Raw genomic sequence first — 20,901 nt, forward strand, 5'->3', positions numbered from 1 at the left:
GGTACTACAATATTATAGTTTACCAGGGTATTTGGAAATCCTAAAGGTATGTTTTTCAATACCGTCATAAATACATGGGCTCCTCTTTCTGCTAAACTCATTATATGTAGTGTAGGTGTCGACAGATTATCGGCCTGGACAATTATTGGGGCCGATATTTGGCATTTTGCCGATTATCTGTATCAGCATTTTATTTTAATGATTGCCGATAAAATGAATTACTTAAAAAGTACAACAAAATGATGGCATGGGAGTAACGTTTACTTAGTGAAACCTCAAGGAGCTATTTTTATAATTCATTTTTTATGTAAATTTTCACTTGAGTGTGAAAAAGTTACTGGGAACTTACTGCATATGATGTTGAAAGTCTTAGTTTTGATGAAACATTTGCTCAGGGTATTTAATCAAAGTTTTTAGTTTGAGTTTGTAAATGCATATCAATTCCAAATATCACATTAACTACTAATAATCTATCAGTATTGGCCCTGCATGAAAGGAGAGAGAGAGAGCGCTGCGCTGCTGTCATAAGTTATCCATGATTTATTTTTCACTGCGAGAAAATGCAGTTGTGGCGTGACAGTGTGTGAAAAGTGACTGGCGATAAAATCAATTACTTAAAAAGTACCATGAAAGTGTCCGCATGGGAGGAACTTTCACTTTGTAAAACCTCAGGGAGCTATTTTTATTTAATCTTTTTTTATTTCAAATTTCACTTGACTTTATAAAAAACAGTTGCAGGGAACTCGCTGAAGTTTTAGTTTTGATTTAACATTTTCTAAAAGCATTTAAAATAAGTTTTGTGTTGGAGTTTGTCACATTCCAGATTCTAAATATTGACATATTGATATATTTTTATTTTTATTGTAAATGCATATGAGTTACAAATATCGGTTATTGGTGTCATTAACTACTAATAATCTGTATTGGCTTTGAAAAACCAATATCGGTCGACCCCTAGTCATACAGTATATGCAGTATACTGTATAGCTGTACTTGCTTGTGATAAACAATAAAATATAATATGAAATTAGTTTTCAAATTTAGAATGTTTTTCTTGGGGTGGAGTTGAGGAGGGGATTGGACCCCCCCAATGTTGACTCTAGAGATACGGCCCTGCAAAGCAGCCATAAAAGAACTTGGCTTGAATAAAAAAGTCTAACACTGGCAACATTTTTATATAAACCTAAAAGTCTCATCAAAGGATATAAAACAATTATGAATCTGACCAGACATTTAATACCTTGAGTCAAATCTGAGTCACTACCACAAAGCTAGCTGCAGCAGGTTTGATACCCAGCCCTCAATTTGACTAAAAGAGTGTGCTTGCAGACAGACGCAGCAGGAAGCCTTTTACAACATGCCCCTTGATTATAATGAGCCTGTTTAATGCATTAAGACTTACAATGTGTAATACTTGATGTTTCATGTGTGACAACGGATGAGCAAGTCACCCACATATCCATCTACGAGAGTTAATTATCACCACTGTTATTATCCAGTCTTCTTGGCACCGTCGTACAGATAGTCGCTGTATACCAAATGTCAGAGTGAAAGAAAGTGAAAAGAATATGGGGAAATCTATAATCAATCACTGAGCGGTGGTAAATCAGTCTCGCGCTAACACACTGTCTCTCCATGGAGCGGTTTTTAAATGGAGTGCTTGCCATTATGTTTCAACCATTGATTCAATAAGGGGCTCATAATGAAGATGTATGGGAACTGCAGGACCATTTATCCAATACATCAGACTGTGTAATTCATACTTCAATCTTCATTGTAGCACTCTCAACAAGAAAGCCCGTCAGTCTGCAGAGGATGAGAGCCTGAGGGAGCCCACACCACTCATTATTTAGTCTGGAAATGGAGCTTCCAATCAAAGGTATCCCAGCCACTCGCTGCACAGTTTGTCAAGCTGTGCTGGCTGATACTCAGCTGGGTGTGTTTTGTCTGTGCCACTGTGTTTAGACTGGAGGAGAGATTTAGAGAGCAACTGTCCACATTACACGCCAGCTGACATTACGTAATGGCTGAGCTCTGTGGCTGCGTGCTGTCGTCTGTCAAGCCTGGCATGAGAAGCATCCAGTGAGGAGTGTTAGGGAGTTAATTAACGCAGTGTACATACCGTATGATGTACTAACGCAAAAAAAATAAAATAAATAAATACATTGTTGATCCATGCAAGATTGGAAAAAAATGCAAAGGAGGGTATATGTGGCCAAGGAGGAACTGAAGGAAATACTTGCATTGACATTATTATCATTACTATTACTATTAGTAGTAGTAGTATCATTATTATTCTTATCATTATCATTATTTTTATTATCATTATCATTATCATTATTATGATTATTATTAGTAGTAGTAGTAGTAGTAGAAGTATCATTATTATTAGTATTCGTATTATTATCATCATAATAATTACTATTAGTGATAGTAGTATATATATATATATATATATATATATATATATATATATATATATATATATATATATATATATATATATATATATATACATATATATATTTATTATTATTATTTTTTTTTTGTAAAGCGATCTTGAGTTCAAGAAAGGCGCTATATAAATCTGATGTATTATCATTATTATTGTCATTATTAGTACTATTATTATCAGCATTATCATTATTATTATTATACACTTATTTAAAAGGCAGAAATATAGAAAGTAAACAGTTTCTTGCACTTTTACACCACAGTAAGAAAAGATACTGTAAAAGCTCTATGTTTGGACACAGAAATGATCAAAGTTTCAGTCCGACTGCTTTGAAACAAAAACATCACTTTTGGTATCAGCTCTCAAAAACCCATCATGAGCCCTATTTTCCTACTTTATTGATTTATGGACGGCTGAATGCGGCGCCTTAGCATGTACACGTGTACTCACTTCAAACGTCGGCCTTTTATTTATATCACCAAACTTTTTGAAGTCTTTCAAGTGCGCATGTAGATTTGGAGTTTCACAGCACCTCGACATCGAGATCAATGTGACGTCTAGACGAGCGGTGAGATCAGCCGCTCTCAGCTCCCTCCCTCTGAGATCTTCAACAGCAGGTCAGGTCGGCAACGACAAGTCGTGAACTTTCTATGGTAACAATAACTGTCTTGTGATATCACCTGGATTGATTGTTCCTTATACGTGTTAATGAGTCCACTAGGGGAGAGAACGCCTGTACACTGCAACACGTTATCACTGACTCCTAATGGAGAAGATAAGGACAATGCTTTGGCAACAGTTTATCTGGTCTGCGGTCTTAAGCAAGAGACAAACTTCTAATCTTCCTCCCAGTTTCCCATAGATATTGTGTAAATTATTCAGAGGATACTTACTGGTTCACTGAATGGATGGCTTTAATTGAACTGAAGATGCTCTCTTGAATGTCCTGCTTCAGGGTTCCTTTGGCCTTCAAAATCTCCACAAAGTACTGTGAGAAACAAGAGAGCACAGCGACGCACAATGATGCTTTCCATTTGTATTAAACCTTTGGTAAATTATTTTCCCTCTTGCAAAAACATGGGAAGAGAGCAATGAGCAACACAAGTTGAAAAAAACAAAAATTATAAAGAGATAAAAAAGAAAGCACATGAGGATTATCTGAAAAAAAAACATTTTAAAAAAGGAACAATGTTGAAAAAGTGTTGAAAAAAATATAATAATTCTGTAAGATCATTTGAAATACGTGGTTATGATATGCTATAAACATAGTTTTTGAGCAACAAATAATACACCCACCAAAAAACAATTAATCCAGAAAGATATGTAGAGAAAAGTACATGAAAATTTATAAAAACAAGTAAAAAATAAAAAAGGCATTCAAAGAAGACCTTCATAATATGGAGACTTTTTGACATAATTTTAAATAAGTAATGATGATGATTATTAATATAGCTTTTCCCCAGCTTTTTTCTTTTTTTTTGTAGACATTTTCCCTAGCTTTTTAAAAATAATTTTCTAAATCTACTCATTTCTTGCAATTTGTGTATAATTTCTCACCAAGTTGTTCATTGCCTTTTTTCCTGTTTTGAAAGGAATCAAATCAATTTGCTTGGGGTTTAAAGGTTTAATAGTTGTAAAAGGCGGGTGAAAGCAGCACAAAAAAAGTGATGCTGCTTCAGGTTTCAAAGGGTTAATAAGAGAGGAAAGGGCTGTCTCTGATTGGATATGCCTTTATTAAAATACTTTTTTTTGGTTTGACAAAGAGGTGCTTTCAATCCTGACATCTCTATCACTCTCCCAACAAACAGAGCACATGTAAGAAGCTGCACACAACATACACTAACTCCAGTTGTTTTTTTCCCCTGCAGCCCGGCTGCCTGTTAACATTACAGTACTGTATATATCTGCATGGCTTGTATGAAGCACCAGTACAGAGGGATGTTGTTGCACCGCAACACTCACAATAAAGCGACAGCTGTGCCGGTCTCAAGTCATTTGAAGTGAAAATGGGATTAGCAAATTGAATGTGCATTAGGCCTAAAATGACTCCTAATTGAAGTGAACGGGTGGAGGGTGAGTAATTGTGTAGAAATGAGGCTGCAGTGGTGGGTGGGAAAGTCTGTTCTCTCCACAGGGAGGAAGAGAACCATGAATGCTACCTTGAGTCTGTTAATACACTGTACAGTAAGAGTGCACTTTGCATGGTTTAACCCCTTGCAACTGCAGCAAATTGGCCTGATTTCTATAAAAAGCATGGGGTGAAGGCAATAAGCAACAAAACAAGAAATCAACCAAACATGACAATGCAGGAAGAAAGGTAAAGAATATTACCTGAAAGTTAGTAAAATACAAAAAAAATATATTTTCTTTTTATTTCTAAAAAACAACCCTTTGAAACCTCAGCAAATTGCACTGATGTCTATCTGTAATGAGCAACTTAAACGAAATGACAAAAATGCATGAAATTAGTACTTACATGAAAATTATCTGAAAATAAGCAGAGAAAAGTAAGAAAGGTAAAAAATAAACAAATAGAAAGTGTAAAAATAAATAAAGAAATGTAAATTTTCCTGTAATTATCATATATATTTCCTGTATATAATTATATATTTTTGATAATATCTAATAATATCCCCACAGCTAATTTTAGAGGTTATTAATTATTATTTCTATTTTTTGCCAATTTTTTGCCAATTGCCAGTTGCTCATTGCCTTTTTCCCATATTTTCAAAAGAGATCAAACCATTTTTCTCTCCAGAGGTATAAATGCTTATGAAAGGCATCTGAGCACAGCACAACAAAATCAATCCAGGTTTTAAAGGATTAAAAAAATAAAGAAATTACCATCTAAAAAGTGCTTAAAAATTATTGGACTTTTGTGACATTATTTTAAATATGGAATTATAAAAATTAATTTCCTTACCAAGTTGCTAATTGCCTTTCCCCCCATTTTTTTTTTGAAAAATAAAATAATGTTTTATGTAATTTAATATAGGACATTTTAATAAAATATAAAAATGATGTGTAAATTAGATATAAAAACAGACCCAGCACTGAGAAGTGAAATGTTGAATGTCTGTCACTTCTGCTTCAGTTAACACAGTTAACAGTGTAACCCCTCTCAGGTTGAACCGGTGCTGCTGAGTGCTGCAGTACATACAGTGGTGATCAGCTCTAGCTGTTGGCAGTAGCGTTGTTCCGTCTGTACCAACTCTTTGGCTGTTCGGCTGCGTTTTCTCTCCCAGCGGTCTCTCTGTTCCTGGATACTGGTGCACCCGGGGGGGCCGGACGGACCGGGGGAGAAACTCATGGTCACAGTGATGAGGAGGACACTGCAGAGACACAAGCAAAAAGACCGGGTGAGGTTCACAGACTGGCATCACATTAATCATGACACCACATACAAATCAGTATGAACTTTCAAAACAAAAAGCTTTTGTGAAGCTGTGGTTTCTTTGTCTGTATTGACAGTTAATAAGCAGTAAGTTACTGTATAAAATCTAAAGTAACCTGTGGAATCTCACTAGTACCAGCCATCCCTTCATTATAAAAGTTTATTCTACAACAGTAACTTAACTCAAAAACAGCGACGGGAAAGTGATCAGTAATCTGTAATGAGTCTCTAAAGATTCAGTTTCAGTTAAAGGGGGGCTATCAATAAAGGAGCAGTTCACCCCAAATGAAAACTACATATTTTCCTCTTATCTGTAGTGCTATTTGTCAGTCTAGATAATTTTGGTGTAAGCTGCCTTCTTTCCAATATAATTAAACTAGAAAAAAAATACATGTGAAAAACTCAACCACAATGTGTCTTTATGACCCGGTTACTCAAGGTAATTCACAGACGTTGTTGTGAGCAGTTTGATGTTGGAACTATTTTCTTTTCAGCAAACTACACCCACCATCTGAATCACTGTGTTGAAGAATCAATGAGCTCCCTAAAGTTACAGCTCGGCCTTGGAAGATGCCATGTCACAAGCACGAGTCTCTCATCTATGAGTAGATGCACACTTCCTTCTGCACAGTCAAACAGCTGGCAGGTGTAGTTTGGTTAAAAAAAAAAAAAAAAAAAAGTCCTACAGTGTTTCCCACAGATTGCCTGTGTATCTCTGGTGGCAGCAGATGAGGGGCAAGGGGCATTCTGTGGTTTCACTCAAATATCTGACGTTTTTTTGGGTCCTTTAATGCAGCCCAGCAGGTGGAGTTCTTTTTATCTCCTTCGCAGCTAACTGTCATTCATGGGGTAGATAACTGATCTTTCACAGCTGATCAGATCGATGGATGAGAGAAGATATTTGCAGATTTTTGTAAGTGAAAGAGAGTTTGAGGCCCAGCAGAATGAACGGTTTAGTTTCACGATTCACTAGCCATAGTCTCACTGTATTCATTAATGGGAAAACACTGTCCTACATGAAACTGCAACTGCTCACAACAAGGTCTGTGGATTATCTTGAGTAACCAGGTCATGATTTCTGGAAAGAGACATTGCTGTGGAGTTTATCAAATGTTTTTTGTTTTGTTTTTTTTTAAGCTTTGAGCACTACAAGCCAAGTGCCATCTAGTCCATTATACTGGAGAGAAGGCAGACATCTGTACAGATGATATCTCCAACACTCAGTACCTCACATCAAAACTAGACTAATAAACAGCACTAAAGGTAAGTGAAATAATATGTCATTTTCATTTTGTGCTGAACTGGCTCTTTAAAGTAAAATAACCACCAGATGCAGCCATGTGTTAGTTACTTGTCACTATTTACACCTTGGAAAATAAATGATGCCAATCTCTCTCTGTGGTAATGCTCAGACCCTCCCCCAGCTGACCTCCAGCCGCGGACAGGCAGTGTCCTCCCTGCACTCCCTCATTAGTGTCATCTCCTTTGTATTAGCAGAGCGAGGAGTGGGCAGAGAGCAGCGCTTTAGCAGCAATTAACCCCTTGCACTGTCCCTGAGGAGCCCCGCACTGTAAACAAGAGGGCCTGATCAATGCTAACCAGGGAACACCTCTCCCACAGGGAGACACTCACACGCTGAGTCTCACTGTGGCTGAGTGAGGAGCTCAGCTACAGTCCAACAATACACCTCGAAAGTCTGTCACAGAGCCAGCACTGAACGACCCAAACTGCCTTTGTGTGCACCTCAACTAAACTAATTGTCTAAAAGTGTTATAACTGGTAGGACATTTCAAACTAGGGCTTAGGGACATGGTTTAAAAAAAATATTGCAGTATTTTTAGGCTATATCGCAATACATGATATATATCTCGATATTTTGAAATCTCCTCTTAACTACTGTAAACTACTAAAATACAAAATTATTAAATGAACTACAAATAAAGTAGCTACTGCCATAAAATCAAGTTATTATATAGTTCAATAAAATACTGTTGTAACGTTAAATAAAGTATACAGTTAAATGTGGGAAAATCATATCATTGTATATTTTTATAGCCTGAATATATAAAGTGCATTTTGTGTGCAGAGCAGTATAAGTGTGCGTATTTAACACTGCCCAAAAAAATAATAATGTATAAAACAAGTACCTAGCATGTAGTATATTGAGAATAGCTCTTTCTTTTTTTCATCTGAAAATATGTTGACATCATGACAAAAGCCTAGCATTTAAAGGGTTAAAGTTCTGAAAAGTTGTGAATATTTGACATTTATGATTAGGACTGATGTTGGTTAAAAGATAAACCCAGTAAAAGTAGAAAGTTATATTAATGTATAATATTTTTAATAACTTAATTTTGAAAAGCACATTTTTTGTGCAGAGCCATAAGAGTCTGTGTAATAATAAAGTGGGCCCTGAGGTGCTAAATAATTTTCCAAATTCCATGACTTTTCCAGGCCTGGAATTTCCAAGTTTTCCATTAACATGGGAACCCTGAACATTTGACTTAAGAGCACAATTCATGACTCAACTGCAACAACACCACCAAAACGCAATCACAAATGTAAAACTTGTTATCACTTTCAAACTGATTGACGTGTCTGACTGAATTTTAACACTTTCACACCTGGAATGACATCACTTTTCTTTTTGCAAGTATTTAAACCTCTGAAACCTGAAAAAAAAAAAAAAAAAAGGTTTTGATTTCCTTTAAATACACAAGGGAGAAAGGCAACGAGCAAAAAATGGGGAAAAATTTACATAAAACATATATAAAAAATAAATTAAATAAAATTAAAGGTTTTGGTCCAAATGCTCAGAAGGGACAGAGGAAGGATTGGTTATTTAGCTTCAGTAATTCACCACTGTTAGGGTGCATTGAGCCAAGGTTTAGTGACACTTTAAAAAAAAGAAATACAATATATAAAATATGTTGTAAAAAAATAAAAAATATTATTAATAATAATTATTATAATCATTATTAATATTACAAAAAATAAAAGAGGGATTATTATAAATAAGAAAAATAAATACATTAAAAAATGAATAAAAGATACAAAAGAATAATCAAAATAGAATTGTGTAAGTGCTTCAAGTAAAAATAAGTACTAAAATAATTAAAACACACTTGGGTTCTTAATAAAACCATAAAGTGATAATTGCTTTACGTATCAAAGTATTCAAATGACAGGGGGAAACGCTTATCGAGAGTACTCGACACACCTGAAATCTGAAATATCTTGTCATTAGTCTCACACACACACACATACACACACACAACATAACGAGAGCCTGCTGCATACCACAGCAGCGCAGGAAAATAGTCCGCACTTTTGTGTCTTTCAATAAAAACGTCGTCATTCGTCATAAAAAAACGCCAAGTGGCGTCGAAAGGGCAGAAAGTATCGGCTGAAACTGAAAATGAGCGATAGGAAGACGCGAAATAACATTTAAACAACAAATTTACGTTCTTTGTTACGGCGTCGCTGCTTCTTGTTAGAAACAGCTTTGACAACATAAAATATCTTTCAAAGACTTGTATGTACCGTGTGTAGAGATATTTCTTGGCTTACCTTCAGGTAACGTCTCCACTTTTAATCAAGGCGCTCTTTTTCGATGCGAGCTTCCGTCTTCCGGGCTGCGATGTTGACGCGCACGCTGATTGGCTGCTCCAATCCGACACAATGCCCGGAAACTCCTCCCCCTCTGTGCTCACAGCTGGGCTGCTGTTGAAGAACATGTGTGGGACAAGTTATTTATAACATGCTTGCAGTCACTGGAGAAAGTGATATTTGGAACAGAACATGCAATACTAGATACACCAAAAAGGTTTTAATTCTCTGAAATGTCTTTTTCCCCATATCAGTAAAGTTTAAACACATTTAGTCTCAAAATATTGTGTGTAGATGTCTGTAATGGGTGTGGCAGTACATTGTAAAAACACATATTTGTGTCACAAAAACACTGACAGAAGAAACATTTAAGATTGTACATCAACTCTAACCCAGTTAACCATTTGAAGACTGAATAAGTTGTCTTTTCTCAAAATGAAGAAAATGTGAAAAAAATAAGGCGACAAAACAAAAACAGGGTAAACAATAAACAAAAATAAAGGCAATTACAATTTATCTTGTGTGTCAATGATATATAAAAGTAAAGGTTTCCTTTATTAAGTTTGTATATGTGTGTACTTAAGTACTGTACTTAAGAACAAATCTGAGTTACATGTTCTTTACTTTGTCAATCCATCCCACTTTTAATCGATTCAAAACATTTAGCCGAAAGCTTTAGTTACTAGTTAATTCAAAAAAGAAGTTCAAAAAAATATGTTTTGTTATAAATTAAACCACCCAACAGTTACAAGTGGGGCTGCACCTTACGATTATTTTTTTTATTGTTTATCTATCGATTATTTTTTAAATTGATCTATTATTTTTTTATTACTCAATAAATATAACAACAAATTTACTGAAAATAACATTTTAAAACTCGTCATACGCTGCAGGGCATTATTCCCCAACAAAAAATAGCCCAGTCTTAACTGGTATCTGTGTTACAGTCTGATATAAAGTCTCTCCAAAATAAAACCAATGCAAGAGCTTGTTCCACTCAAGTAAAAGGAATGTAGTGCAATCTACATTTAGCAATCCAACAGCAAAATAAATAAATGTAAAATTCAAGTCACTTAACAAAACAGTTACTCTTTGTTACAGTAACAAACATCAAATCTAGCAGTGCAACAAAACATCTTTACAGTAAAATTAGTGCAATTTGAATAACACTAACTTTTCTCTAACAGAAATAATTATAACTAGTACAATCTTTCTGCATCAGAATAGTCCAGCCTTAACTTCCTTCAGGCATACAGCTGCCTGCTGATATGAGTGCTGTATGTTCATATTTATAAGCACATATTTCTCTCATTTATGAAGTTATACAAGCTCCTGCACAGCTGACAACCCCATCCTGTAAATGTTTCAAAATAAAATGCATTGTAACAGCAACTGATGGCAGTCTGTCAGACAGTAAGATAGCTTTTGTTTTGAAAGGGTAGCAAGGAAGTTGAGGTAAAACAAACATCTTTGTATTTCATCATCTCTGTGACAGAGAGGGACTTTAAACTGCAGTATAAAGTGATATAAAGTCAACAAACGTGAGCGTCCCACGTTAAAAAAACGGCGAGTTTTTCTAGATGTGCTGCATTATGTGAATCGACATATTCACGTAATCGATTACGACGACGCATTGCCCCAGCCCTAAGTACTGAGTACAAAAGACCAATTGAAAGCATACTGACTGGTATCCGTTGATGGATACCAATGGATACTGAAAGACAGCAGCCACCCCAGCCAGTCTGTTCACTCTGCTGCATTCTGGGAAAAGATACACAAGTATCCGCTGCAGAACCACCAGACTACAGAGCAGCTTCTTTCCCCAGGCTGTGAGACTCCCCAAACTTCTCCTTTAACTCCAAAAAGATGTAGCAGAATTTAGGATCAACTTTAAATTTCATTTCTTCTTAAAGCACGTTTAAGAAAAATAACAATACATCTACCTTGTACTTTGTAATGATTAGTCGATGAATCAATTCGAAGATTGGCAGAAGATTAATTAGCAACTATTTTTGAGAAACATTCAAGTATTTTTCTAATTTATTTTGAATAATTTTTAGTTTGTTTGTTTTTTTTTGAGGGGGGTATTTCTTTATTATTATTATTATTATTATTATTATTATTATTATTACTATTTTGTTTCCACCACTGGTCCTTATCATGTTATTTAATATTGTCCCTAAAAAAATATTCACTTAAATTAGGAGAAACCAGCTAACACCCTGGATCCTTGTTGTGGTTTTACAGCTCTGCTTTATACTGAGGCCCCAATGTATAAGGAATAATTTATGCTTTTTTTAAGTGTGATTAAAATGTCTGGGTGAATTTTTGTTGTCTTTTTGTAACCTTCTCTAATTGATGTTCAATATGTGTCACAGTGAATGAGTGAAGTGTATTTTTACTCAAAGACACCAGTTAGGCAGCAACAAGTGTGGAGCTGCTGCACCAGTTGATATGAGTGTCTGCAGCAGAAAACGCAGCTCAGCACTTTGCTGCTCATTATGAGATAAAAGTGATGCCCTCAGTAATCAGGCCATGACGCACAAGGCTATAGCATGAAATCCACGAGGACTTTACAGTGGAAAAAAAAGGATGTGTTTTTTCTGCAGCATATCTGAGGCTATAGTTTGTGTTGCCTGCAGCTCGGCAGAGCAGCGAGAACACTGACATCTAGTGCTGATAGAGGCCAAGTCCTCCTGCAGGACACGGCTCGAGTCAGGAGGGGGACGGCTACAAAACCAACAGGCTGCTGTGCACACACAGTGCTGAGTATACTAGTGTCTCAGTGGTTTCCTTCAAAAGATGAAATATGGGAACAGATCTCAATCATATCATCAAACTAGCTGCATTTCACTGCCGCTGGTTAACCCTTTGAAATCTGAGCAAATTGACTTGATTTCTTTGAAAAACATAAAAAGAGGGCGACAAGCAACGTGACAAGAAATTAGAAAGAAATTTGTCAGATGAAAATAAGCCCCGAAAAAGAACAATAAAAAAACCCCAAAAACTTAAAGATACTGCCAAGAAAATTCAATTCAATTAAAAAAAATCAGTAACAGGATTTTAAATAATTAAGATAATTTTCTGGGCTTTTTTTTCTTTCAGTTTTGTAGGACATTTCTTGTCAATCCTAGCATCCATTTCTCAGGTTTCAGAGATTTAGGAGCACATGAAAGCTGTCTGATTGCAGCACAAGAAAACTGATTCAATACGGGTGTGAAAGGGTTAATTGATTTCATACCTGGGTATTGGTTTGACTGTTAATTACTGTTAATGACAGTCATTTCAGTTTGAAGAGTGCTTCAGGACAAATCAGGGTTTTCACAGCAACAACAGTTCATTTTGCTCATACTGTAATCGAAGAGTTTAAATTTTAAACTAAAATATGTGTTTTTCCAATGATCATAAAAATACAGGCTTTTTTTATTCCCTGTATGCAAAAAGTTCTTACGGTCAAAAGAAAAAAAAGGTTTCAATTTAACAACTTTATTAACACCACTAGGGGCAATGAGTTTACATTGAAAGTAATTTGGCTTCGTGTAATAAAACCTGCCAAACAATTTGGCAGGAAGTGCAAAATCTGATCTGTACTGAAGTAGATCATGAGGCTGCCTATTGGTTTACATATTTCAATTTATTTATTTAATTTTTTCCAGTTTTCCAGTTGTTTTTTGGATGACATTTATTCCACGACAACCCCTCAAGGAAGCATATGGACATAATGATTTCTCTGGAGCAATGAAATGTACAGTAAATGTGTTCATTTTACGTTTTGATTTCATTGAAACAAAAACAGGAAATAAAAGTAAATGACCAACTTGGCAAGGAATTTCCCACCAATTGTCAGAAATTAGTAAAAGAAAATGACCTGAAAATAAGCTTTTAAAAGATTATTTGAAAAATATCAAAAAGGTACATATACTTTACTTATTATTACTCATCACTATTTTTAGGTAATTTTAACGTTGTTTTTTTGTGTGCTTGTTTTCAGGTATTTTCCTGTAACTTTTACTAATTTCTTTTTTTTTTTGTTTTTTTTTTGGGTCATGTCTTGTTAAGTTTTCTCTGACATAACCCTTGAGGAGGGTCTGGGGGTCATTCCCCACAGGAGAAATTAGTGAGTTGAACCACAAATCTTAGCTCCGGGGTTCTCAAAGTTTTGAGCAGCATGGTCGATGGCTGCACAGAAGAAGCGCACACACTATGACTTTTTTATAACCTTTTTTTAATGACATACCAACACTTTACAGAAACCATAACAGTCGACAGTGATTTAGCCAATATAACATATTGCATTTTACTTTTCCCATTTTTAACACAGTGGCTCCCAACTGTTGGGTTGCGGTCCAAAATTGGGTCGCAGGTCCATTCTGAATGCACCTCAAGTGCCTCGCTATTTGTGCCTTAAGTCAATTTGTTATTTACATTAATTTAATTTTATCAACTTGAAAATGTGGTAAATTATCTAATGTTAATTTGTTTGATAGGATCCCCATTAGCTGTGCCTTAAAGCACAGCTGATGGGGATCTTGACATAATACAAATACCAAACATCAAACATAACATGTGGACCATGACTAGGGAGAGTCTAGACCCCGTAGCTGGACCAGCTGGGAACCACTGTTTGGACCCATTTGAAAGTCACAAAACAGAGTGTTTGCTATTGGTTGTACACACAGCAGTCAAGCAGTTGCTTGTGCTGGGGTACGGCAACACCACTTGGACAAATCACGTGTAGATCTGCAGTACACCATCATGCTAGAATTAGAAATAAATGTTGGCAATTTGTTAACCCTTCAACACCTGGATCGACATCTTCTTTTTTCAGAAGCATTTAAATCTCTGAAACCTGTGAAAACTGGTGGTTTTGCACTTTTGCACTGAAGGAATGGAGAAGCTCTCCAATCTCGTTATACACTGTATAATGACAATAAAGAGCATTCTGATTCTGATTCTGATTCTGTAATGTCTTTTAAAAAACATGAGTAACTTGGCAAGACATGTTCCACAAACTGAATAAATAAATAAATTAAAAAAATAAAAGTATAGGGTAGAAAGGAATTGATCTCAAAATAAGCTGAGGGGGCTTATTAGATAATACAGGAGGTAAATGGTCAAAAAACTTAAATGAGAGAAGGAAGAAAATAATAAATAAATTATTTATTATTTTTTTATTTATTAATAATTATACTCATTTTTGTATTACAGTTTTCTTGGGTTGAACCTACAGTAATATGTAAATTCTACAAAGAAACATCGTTATTTCAGCATATTCTTATTTTAAAATAAACAGTTTTGTTTGGTTCAGTTCGTTACAAAACATTACTGTAAACTGAACACTGTTTCATTGTTTTCCTATTTACAGTTATATGATGTCATTATTTTACTTTGCCGTTAATCTGTTGAATTTCAATACTTTTACTTCTCAGATGATATTCCACATGAACCCTCCCCCCACCTCCCAGCAGATCCGTGCGCACCAGGAGCCGCACATCCGTGTTGTGCAGGTAATGTGGCCCAGTCTAAAGAGAGTGAGGCAAAATCTCTGCAAATTGCTGAACAGATAAAATGCATTTTTAATGAGAGGATTATTAAAATGCATGATATTGGTGGGGCCGCTCTTTATTGTTTTCAATTTTATTTTGTTTCCAGTACATTTGGTATTATAATAATTGGCCCCAAAACAGACCGGTGCAAATTAGGCCTCTTTTGCCTCGAGGCTATGGAGGCATGAACAGTACAGGAGACCACAGACAAAAGGTCCTTTTTTTTTGTTTTACCTGAGGATAGGAAGAAAAAAAAGTAAAAGCGTCAATAATCTACACAAGTGGAGGAACTCTCCCAAGGTTCAGGAGCCCTTCGGTGTATTATTCATACCAGCTATTGCCAGAGGACTCATAATTGACCTCTGCACTTTGCGAAAAAAAAAAAAAAACTTCATGAGATGAAAGAATGTGATGTTTTGTAATTCAACTTTTCAGTCCCACCTCTCCCCAATCCAATTGTATTGAATTGCAAGTCATGAATTATTCAAAGCATAGGAGGCAAGGCTACCTTTGCTGGAAGATGTTATATGAAACAAGGCTGCAAGACCGAGAGATATCAAATGAGCTGGCTCTGAAAGGCAAAAAAACAACAACAACAAATAAAAAGTCACATCAAAATAAATAGGAGCACTGTTGGACAGAAATCTCCTAAGTGAATACAGGGGGAAATATTACTGTCAAATAGCACTTTTTCCACAGGATGCCGGCACTTGATGTGGAAAAAAAATCTCTTAAGTGTTTATTGATGTGGAATCCCATTATCCACCTCTGCTAAAGGGGGGCTTCATTTATGTTTTAATGCTCCAGCGTCAGCTCTTCACTTAACTTCTGAGTTGTAATTAACAATGTTTTTGTCAAATGGTAATCACTGGCGTCAAGTGTTGACACTTGAGTCACGCCTGTGGCCTGCTGACAAGTACATAATTGTATCAGTTAGACTTAAGTAATAAAATTTGTAGTGTGTTTGGATTTTTTTTCCCTGCAATTGTTTGAGAACTCTTCAGCGCAAAGTCTCTGTTGTCACGAGAGGGCTAAACTCTTGAGAGCTAAGTGCACACTGTAAAAAAAAGAAACAGTTTAACTTCAAAACATCAGTGTCCGAGCTGCCTTCAAATTTTAAGGTGACTGAATTTGAGAAGACAAGTGGAGGCAGTTTTGTAATGATTTAAAACAAATACATTTACAATACAATAAACTTGAAAGTCGGGATGATAACAATTAGTTGATGATCGATTAATCAGTCGTTAAGAATTTTTTCTAACATGTAAAATTGAATCCATTAATCAATAGGCTACGAAATGCTGTCAAAAGTATATTTTATATGCGACTGTGAGCTTTGACTGAGGAAAAGAAACATTTGGCATTATTTAAAATCAGCAAAGTTTTTAAGTTGTTTTTTTTTTAAACAATGACTAATCGATCATTAATTTTACAGATTAACCAATAATCAATAATAAAAGTGCTTACAATCTGTAACCCTACCTGAAATGATTTAAACACAACTAAAACATAATTCAATTAATTAATAGCTTAAAAAAAACAAAATGATCAACATGGTGAAAAATGATGCAAAAATTGAAAGAAAGGTAGACTTAGAAAATTATTTTAAAATTATATTTATAATTACCAAGAATACATGTCTAACATTATGTTACAGAATTATAATTTTACAAAATCTAGTGTCTGAGCTGCTGTAAAATGTTAAGTTGACTGACTTTCAGAAGACAGGTTAAGGCAATTTTGCAATGATTCAAAACAGACACACTTTGCTAATCAAATCAACTCGAAAGGATTTAAGCCCAACTGAAATAATATTTACTTAATTAATGTTTATTTGACTACAAGAGTTTATTTGTTTTGAATAATTGCAAATTAACCTCAACTTGTCTTTAAAGTTCAGTTAACTAAATTTTTTTAGGAAGCCAGGAAACTTTTTACTAACAGTACACAAGACATACACTGTAAAAAACAAACTAACAAAAAATGATTTGTTGTCAGTTAAACTGTATAAAGAAAGTCTTTGTTTTAACTTTAAAAAAGTTATTGTCCTGGCTGCCTTTATATTTTAAGTTGACTGAATTTGGGAAGACAAGCTGAGGTCATTTTGTCATGATTCAACTAGTCCTCTGATATCAATTCAACTTCAAATTTTAAGGCTGCCCAAACACTGACATTTTCAGTTAAAGCAAAAAGGTTCTTTATACTGTGTGGCGTGTGGGTGGCCTTAAAAACAAGACTAGATGAATCATGACAAAATTACCTCAACTTGTCTCCTCAAATTCAGTCAACTAGAAATGTTAAGGCAGTTAAAACAATTCGTTTCTTTCTACAGTGTAACTTTTTTAACTGAACTTTCTTTTTACAGTGTATGTATTGCGAGAAAATTTAAGTATAGTTGTGTCTTATCCTACACAAACCTTTTCCAACTTCCTCAAGATGTAACCACACATAAATCTGGAGTTAAATAATTGAAAGCAATAGCACAGACTTTAAATAAATTAATAAATCACCCAATTTAACAAGAGCAAATATAAAAATAAATGTATTTTAGAGTTGCTCAAAAGCAATTAGCAGTAATTGCCCATTGTCTGCCTGTGGTAGCCTTGGTTAAAACTCTCAATCAGCCTTTGGAACCTTGCACTCCACACCCCGCCGGTGCTTTGTGTTTTGTAGCACGGTGAGCTCATTTAAGCGAAATGACCATTTGGCCTTGGGAGAGAAAAAAATAATCACAAAGAAACAAACAGCTGTACAAAATTGAGTGACACTTGAGTGGTGGAGGACCATCAAAACAGCCATGTGTTTGCAAAACCCAGCGGTTTTCATGGATAATGATAAACTGTCATGCCAATTACTGAAAGCACTGGATGGCAGCGTCTCTTTTTTTTTATGTGTGTCAATGAGGTCTGCTCTTAATTGACGGTCAGGGACACTAACTCACTCAAAAGCAGCCGCTCAGGCTTCAAACTGCAAAACGGGCCTGTATTGAATTGTTGGACTGACAAGGTCTGGAGGCTGGAGACAAGCTGCGACATATTACAGAACACTATCCAAGGCCCTTTTTGTACTGTTTTTTTTAAATGAGCATCGAATAAACTCAAAAAGGTACTGATACTTGGTCCGAGACATGGAATGAGCAGAAAAAAGGGGAATTTCCCTCTCAGCATCATCAAAAATTACTGACAGACCAAATGTTACATAGCTTCAACACTTTCCTATATCTGTCATATAAATGCATTGCATTGAATAAAGACAAAGACTCATTACATAGAACTGTATAAAATAATATGAATCCAGTAATGCCAGTGGGCAACCTGATGTGGACCAACTTATGTTTTCCGGCATGCAGAGTTTGGGCCGATGCTGAGCCGGGTCATTTTTGATAACTGTCCAGGATGGCAGTGTTATCACAGCAGGAACTGGGCCAGTGTATTTGGTCCAATTTTGGGGCCTCATTCATCCTACCTCCAAGCTGACTGAAATAACCGGACATGGCTCCGCTTAATTTTTCCAGCATGCTGAGTTTGGGCCAGTGCTGGTCCAGGTCACTTTGAATGACTGCCAGGTGATGGCAATATCGACAGTCGGAGTGGGCCAGTGTATTTGCCCTGATTCTGTGGTGTCATTCACCCAGATTCTTAGCCGAGTTGGACAACCTGACGCGTATTGCATATTTCTTCTAGCATGCCAAGTTTGGGCTGATGCTGGGCCAGGTCCTTTATGATAATGGCCCAGTGATGGAAGTGTTTATCAGCCGCAATCGGGTGAGTTTATTTGGCCTAAATCGGGGGCGTCATTCATCCCAGCTTCAAACTGACTCATACAACTGGACATGGCCTGTTTTATTTCTTCCAGCGTGCCAGGTTTGGGCCAAATTATTTTTGATAACTGCCCAGTCAAGGCAATAACGGCAGCTGGAGTGGGCCCATTTATTTGGCCTGATTCGGGGGCGTCATTCATCAAGAATCTCAGCCCAGAGTTGGACAACCTGACGCGACTTGACTTATTTCCTCCTGCATGCCGAGTTTGGGCCGATGCTGGGCCAGGTCACTTTTGATGATGGCCCAGTAATGGCAGTGTGGGCAGCCAGAACAGCCAGGGCCAGTTCATATGGTCTAATTCTGGAGTATAATTTTGTCTAATTGGGAGGACTACTCTATGTTTATCAAAACTAAATCCAAATTGGATGCCAAAGTAAAACACTTGATGGTGGAGGTTACACATTTGACATGGACCTTGAATAACAACCTCGAAACTAAAGTCAGACTATTAATACTGAGGATGAACAAGCAAGAGTAGTACAGCTATCTTATTTTTAGTTGTCTTTTATCTCATTATAATAGGTTTATTCTCCAGAGGTATGCTTTATTTTCAAAGGCAATCCTTTTTTTATTTCATTCTTTGCAAAGGGAGCCTGAATTTGCAGTTATTGCTTATTTCCTCCACAAACACTATTAGTACTGAGCCTCATGTATCTATTGTAGTTTCCATGATTCAGCTGTCAGCAAATGAATCCAACAATGGACAGAAACATTGTTTGATACTTCAGAACAACTTTTTGTTTTGCTTCATAATAAAGGCACCAACAGGCCTTAGAGATTTACCCATCATCACAGACATCATATGTCCGCCTCAGGCCATCTGACCATGTCTCACTCTCTTTGTTTAAATCATTTCTGAACTGACCATGGATAGTACAAGAGATTTTTCATATTCTTTGTCTATGTAGAGTATTGATAAAGGGTTTGGCTGGTTACTGATAGACATGTTCTCTCGGTAGTACATACTAAGCACTGGTACAAGGATAAGTATTAGAGCACCCCAAATTTGATTGGGTAGGATGTTCCAGCAGCTTTGGGCAGAAAAGCTAAAGGTTGTTTCACCAGTTTTTATTCCTTTACTGATCCCCAGAGGGGAAATTCAGGTTTAGAGGAGTAGATTGTGAGGGTCAAACATTTACTGAGAATATCCCTACTCAAGTTTAGGGAGAGTTGTTGGTACAGTAGAACCCATTTTCATTTAGCTATCGTGAGGTCAGAGTCCAAAGGACCCCTTTGAAAATCCCAATCCCAATTGTTCCCTTTCAAAAACGTTAGCCTAACTACAAAGTAAGCTAACTAAGCAGCAGTTGTATTTGGATGGCCATGACCTACACTTGTGGACACCATTGCAGTTTTTGGTGGAATATTTCTTTAACATAGGATGAGGTGTGACTACATGTTAACCTGCAGGCTTTGACTGTTGCACAAAGACTCACTGAGACAATGTTTGGGGTGTTCTGATCTAGCAAATCAGAAATGGGTATTTCTGAGGCCATCTTGAGCTGTATGAACAAAAAGAGGAGACAGATACCATTAGAGGGGATAATACATTTTCTTTTAGTTTTGACTGAGCAAGTTTTTCTTCATGAGGCTTATCTGTCTTGGAATGTGCAATCACCCTCTAAAGAAATGATTAAGGAAATAATCGCAATACATTGTCATTAGTAATCAGCAATTTATTGTGAAACTGGTTTATTCAGACTGGTTTCTGGGCTGACAACTACATTCCCATGTTGAAACAATGTAATAACTTTTTACGTGCTTGTCACTATATGCTAATAATTACACATCAGGCGCATTAATGGGACTACGGGTGCCACAGATGAAAGTAATAGAGTCATTTAAATTGAAGAATTCACCTCAAGCAGAGGTTGTCAAATGAAACCTGGTAATTTAAAAGGCAATTACCGTCATGTGATCTCTTCATGCTGCGTGTGCTGGTTTCAGAAGACGACCCCTGCTAATGAAGGGATTACACAGATGACAAAAAGTGGTAAACATATGTGGAAGAAAAGGTCGAATTCTGGTGGCTACTAAGCCTCCATGTGGTTGGCTCATCTTTTATGACTTGGGGAA

At 36.2% G+C, this 20,901-nt stretch overlaps 1 protein-coding gene across 3 annotated transcripts in view; it reads right to left on the minus strand.

Annotated features, from left to right (window-relative positions):
• Positions 1-9,542, minus strand: part of arhgef39 (Rho guanine nucleotide exchange factor 39) — a 72,775-nt gene extending 63,233 nt beyond the window's left edge. For all 3 annotated transcript variants that reach the window (XM_042511453.2, XM_088072781.1, XM_088072780.1), the window contains exons 1-3: positions 9,420-9,542; positions 5,616-5,787; positions 3,349-3,443 (exon numbers count right to left, since the gene is read on the minus strand). In XM_042511453.2, the coding sequence (XP_042367387.1) occupies positions 3,349-3,443; positions 5,616-5,765 (245 nt within the window). In that variant the 5' untranslated portion in view covers positions 5,766-5,787; positions 9,420-9,542. The remainder of the gene's footprint in view (positions 1-3,348; positions 3,444-5,615; positions 5,788-9,419) is intronic.
• Positions 9,543-20,901: the final 11,359 nt, after the last annotated feature.

This window comes from Plectropomus leopardus, chromosome 22 (genome assembly GCF_026936395.1).
Source record: "Plectropomus leopardus strain MGB_pleo_1.0 chromosome 22, ASM2693639v1, whole genome shotgun sequence".
Lineage (NCBI taxonomy): Eukaryota > Metazoa > Chordata > Actinopteri > Perciformes > Serranidae > Plectropomus > Plectropomus leopardus.